This window comes from Montipora foliosa, chromosome 8 (genome assembly GCF_036669935.1).
Source record: "Montipora foliosa isolate CH-2021 chromosome 8, ASM3666993v2, whole genome shotgun sequence".
In the NCBI taxonomy this organism is placed as follows: domain Eukaryota; kingdom Metazoa; phylum Cnidaria; class Anthozoa; order Scleractinia; family Acroporidae; genus Montipora; species Montipora foliosa.
Genome location: NC_090876.1, coordinates 31,932,023 through 31,937,022, shown reverse-complemented (window position 1 = coordinate 31,937,022; position 5,000 = coordinate 31,932,023). Strand labels below are relative to the sequence as shown.

Genomic DNA, 5,000 nt, shown 5'->3' with positions numbered 1-5,000 from the left:
TCTACCGAGCCATTACCAGTAGTCGGGAAGTTCGAAGCTGAAGGTCACACAATTCTGTATTGTTGGTGGATCTGATGGAAATCTGATAGGTTGTCAAACGTCGACTGATCTCAGACTGCTGCACATAGTAAACAGTGTCTCAATACCCACAGTTGATAACATCATGGGAGGATTAGAAAGGCTGCTTTGAAGGGCTGGGGAATTGAACACTTTCACTTGTACCCCTATGGGTCATCCCATCCTCGTTGCCAGCTATAGAGTTCACGATTATAAAGACTTGCTTTATTCTCCAACACAGTACTCCTTTTTTACACTCTTTTGGTTCCCTGTCCCGCGCATACCTGTCACGCAATACAACGACATTACAGTGGGGCCCAACCATGAACAGCTATTTATATAGGCTTCAAACCAACTGCAAGTCTCCAGCACCATGTTACTTTGAAGTTTTACATCTACTCTTAAAAAGTCATTGCAGTTTCACCTGAAACAACTAAACGTAAATAAAGGAAATAGACAGAGAACCTGAATACATTAACTAGGACGGGAAAGAACGTCACCGAGGCACGCGGTTATCCATACACAGCAAAAATTCTATGAGTTACCTTAGCATCTGAAATTCGTTTAATACGTTTTGGAAAACTGAAATCGATTGGTCGGCCGACTTTGCGGCTGTTAAGTTACTACAATGAAAAAAGGAACATGCAACCACTCACCTGAAAAATTTAGCAGCTAAAAAAAGGCAGTTTTTCTCGCAAACACAACAGAGCAAAGGGAGAACGTCAAAGAACCCCACTCGAGTTCCCGCCAGAACCTCCCGCAGGCAAAGTACCCAACACTACCTGCGAGCAGCACTTTTGTCTAATCTAACCAATGACGCTATTGATTGTGTTTCGAGGGTTTCCTCAGCCAAGAAAAAGCGTTGTATTATTTGCTTGAGAGCTTTGACAGCTGGAAAGATAAAAATTTCAACTGCGAAGACTTCGAAAATTAACTTTTGTGGCGTAGATTTCTGCACTCTGTTTCTTTTCTGTTTTGTATCTGCACCTTTGTTTAAGTCACATAAACATTGGTCATAGTGATGATGGCGGGTATTTCGCATTTTGTGGTATTGACAGCTGTGAGCAAAGTTTTCGAAAAGTGAACTCATTTGCAAAACATGTGCGAGAAAAGCACACAAAATAAGGAGGGTGTAAAGTGCAGGTTGCAGGTTAGGGTTGCAGGGTCATTGTTTTACTATAACTGAAACAACCCAAACCTTTACAAAAATGCTAACCTTAGGCTGACATTGTTTTTAGGCCTAATGTTAGCATTAGTAAAGCTTTGGGTTGTTTCAGCTATGGTGAAACCTGCAACCTGCAACGTGCAGTTCACACCCTCCACAGAAAATGTCTCTATAGTTTGAGGCAAGGTGCTGTACTTCAAACGCTGGAAAATGAAACCGATAAGTTTGATCATAAATTCTGTGTAGAGTGCCCATGCAATTTGGCATGTGGGAGAGAGGAGGCTGGGGCATCGGAACTATGTAAATCAGATGCGGTGTTATTTTATGAGCATAAAATTAATTGCCCTATTTGAAATATCTAGACACTGACTGGAAGACGTTTGGTCCATCATGGTGAGTGGAAAAGCTGAAAGGCAAACTAACTTAACTTAGTTTTAACACAAGGAAGCAGGGTTGGTGGTACCACACCTAACAGCCCACAAGTTGAAAAAAGAAGCCAGTCAAGTGAGCCTGAGGATCTCTAGATCTTTTCTCACAAGATACTTGTTCTTTGTCAAGCTGTGATGCAGGATCAATTTCTCCTCACACAACGCCAAAACCTGCCTTCTTATGAAGAGCCATTGACTGAAATTTGTGGAAAATATCTCTTGAAAATTAAGGAAGAGAACAGGTTAACACAAACAACCACACAAAGAGTAGCACAGGCAACGTCAGATATTTTTAGTGTTGCTTGAGAGAAAAGTAGAAGGAAGTCTTGAAGAAGGAATGAAGTATTTGAAGAATTTATTAATCCTTTTGAAGACCTGAAGACAGTGTGGATGATGACTGAAATCAAAAGAGATAATCTACCCTATGTGGTATGTCACAAGTACGCAATGACAATGTTAAATTACTGCTAAACAGCAGACATTTACTTCAATGTTTACCATTCTGTGAATCTGAAGAAGTATATGAAAAAGTTACGAAGACAGAAAAATCAAACACCGTTTTATTAGAAAATAATTCCCATTACAGGAAACTTTACTGCCAGACAACAATTTACTTACGATAGGCATATGAATACAGTACAAGGGTAATGTTTTTTTTCAGATGTGTTTTTGTTTTTTCTATCAGAACCTTTTACCCATCACTGGTTATTAGCAAGAGGTCATTTCATTTGGTGGGAGAAAGAAGTATGAAATGCACAATGAACAGCAGACTGTAGTGGGGTTTTAAATTATACAAATTCCAACTTGACCTTACATTGCCTTTTCTAACTTATTGTTTCACAGCAACCTGTGACGAAAGTTCTGGGAACAACAAGGGTCTAAAGAACGATTGAAAACAAGAGAAGACGTATACTACTTGAAAAAGTGCTTTATTATGTTCCAATTTTAAAGACCCTTCAAGAGCAATTTAAATCTAAAGAAATCTTTAAAATGATATTCTCCAAGGATAAGTGCCATACAGTAAGTGGTTTGTTGCAAGATTTTAATGATGGCGGCTTATTTGTCCATCAGCACCCCTTGTTTTCCACTGATGACAATGCCCTTAAGTTACTGATTTATTATGTTGATGTCAATGTTGCCAATCCTATGACAAATAAGTACAAGAAAGGGTTACGTTTTTGCAAATGTAGGCCGTGTAGCACTTATATTTCAACAGAATTAACTGATTAGATTAGATTCAATTCCCACCCTGGTCAGAGTTTTTCTTTGTCCTTGTGTGGGCCCATTTCCATTAGTAGGGCTAACGCTCTCATGGTTCACATGGAGTAGAAATCTAGCACTTCACATTACACTCTAATCATTTAATTCCTCTGACAAATAAGTTCCACCAACTAGTTCTGTTTTATTACCAGCTCATCAGCACAAAATCTGTTTATCGTGGAAAGCTGAATTTCATCCACCTCTTTGCCATTCGTAAAACGCCTTGCATAAAAGAATTTGGTTTAAACGAAATACTTAAACCCTTAGTGGATGATCTACAAGAACTTGGAACGGATCGGGGTTGTCCTTTTACCATAGCAAGGGGCATAGTATATTTAAGGGGTGCATTCCTTGCAGTACTTGCAGACACTCCACCAAGTCAACCTGTTGGTTGCTTCAAAGAAGTTGTAGGTTGGGAAAAAGAAAATGCCGCCATTGTATGGCAACCTGGGAAGAAATGCAAGAACATTTTCTCGAGGAAGATTTTGTATTACGTGATAGTATTCGACACAAGGAGCAACTTTCTCTCATTGGAAATAAAAAAGGTAAAGTCACTGCTTACGAGCCAGAAGGCCCATCAGGCCAGCGCTTATCTCTGGTCTCCGTAGCATGAAGCAACTAGAAGTATTTCTACTCCCCCCTGGATGGGATGCTAGTCCATCGCAGGGTTAGCCCCTAGCATTTCACCGGTACCCAGAGAGAGGCTCTGTGAGAGTAAGTGTCTTTCTTAAGAACACAAAATGCTGCTTCAGAATTATAAATATTTATGCAAGTTTTATTCCAAACGTAATGGAATAATTGATTGGCAAAGATTTTAGACTCTCCACATTTTGATGTGACTAAACAACTATCACAGGACATAATTCACATTTTCCTGGAAGGTATTGTAACTTATGAGATGAAATATTTGTTTAAATATTTATTTGACAATAGATTTTTATCATTGTGTGACCTAAACCAAGCAATTGATGACTTTGATTATGGTTATTCAGAGCTCAATGACAAGCCAGCTCACATAAAGGCGGTTGACCTTGATTTGAAGTCCAGTTCAAACTTGGGCCAGAGTGCCAGTCAAATGTGGTCTTTGACTTGTATGCTTCCCCTACGTTTGGATGGCAAAGTTGAGTGTAATGACCCTCACTGGACCAGTTTACTTTTTCTTTTGGAAATAATGGGTATTTGCTTTGCTCAAGAAGTAGGTTTTAGTTTGGTAATTAACTTAAAACTTTTAATGAAAGAACATTTGACCTCATTCAAGAATGAGTATCCAAATGCACGGATTTTGCCAAAGCAACATTACTTGGTTCATCTACCAACCCAGATTGTGCTGTCTGGACCCCTTATCGCAGCTGGTGCTTGAGCTTTGAGGCAAAGCACCTTTACTTTAAGAATATGGCTCGTATAATAAAGAACTTTAAAAATTTACCACTTTCGCTGGCAAAGAGACACCTAAGTATGGAATGTGCTGCATCCATTCAAATTGACGAGGAAAGTTCTCACTCATGTCCATTTGGGTCTGATATTGGACTTGGGAAAGGTAAAATGCTACATGGCAATGACAAAGATTATGCCTTAAACACAAGAACTAGACAGGTATAAAAGTATCAGTACTGGTCAGCAGTCAACTTAAAAAAAAGCTTTAAGTTTACATCCCTCTGATGCTTGACTTGAATAACTGCGTAAAAGCCACCAGTGTGGACCACTGCTATCACGATATGTCAAACTGGATTGAAACCAGTGTAAAATGCAGAAAAATGATGATGAGCCTGCAATCCAATGGAAAACCAGTAACTGGTCAGCGGTCGACTTCCAAAAAGCAGCTGACCTGGGTGAGCTCTAAGCTTGAGTTTGCGATATGGTCACGTGGTACTGGTCAGCAGATACCTTGTTTTGACAGGTGTCAATTGATAAAAATATGGATGTCCAATATCAAAGATGTACCTTTTTGGGCCTGATAAGTCACCTGGTGAGGCCCCGTAAACTTTCTGGGTGTTTTTCGAAGCTCCCGTTATTTTCGTTTCAGTTATCATCCCGATATTTTTCTCAGTAATTTGCCCGGAAATTAATTAATTAAGTTACCGAGAAAATCG

General features: G+C 39.4%; 1 protein-coding gene across 1 annotated transcript in view; it reads left to right on the top strand.

Annotated features, from left to right (window-relative positions):
• The window catches only part of LOC137968635 (uncharacterized), a 759-nt gene extending 684 nt beyond the window's left edge, over window positions 1-75 (top strand). Inside the window, exon 1 of the mRNA XM_068815163.1 lies at window positions 1-75. This exon is cut by the window's left edge and continues 684 nt beyond it. Coding sequence (XP_068671264.1) covers window positions 1-75 — 75 coding nt within the window.
• Window positions 76-5,000: the final 4,925 nt, after the last annotated feature.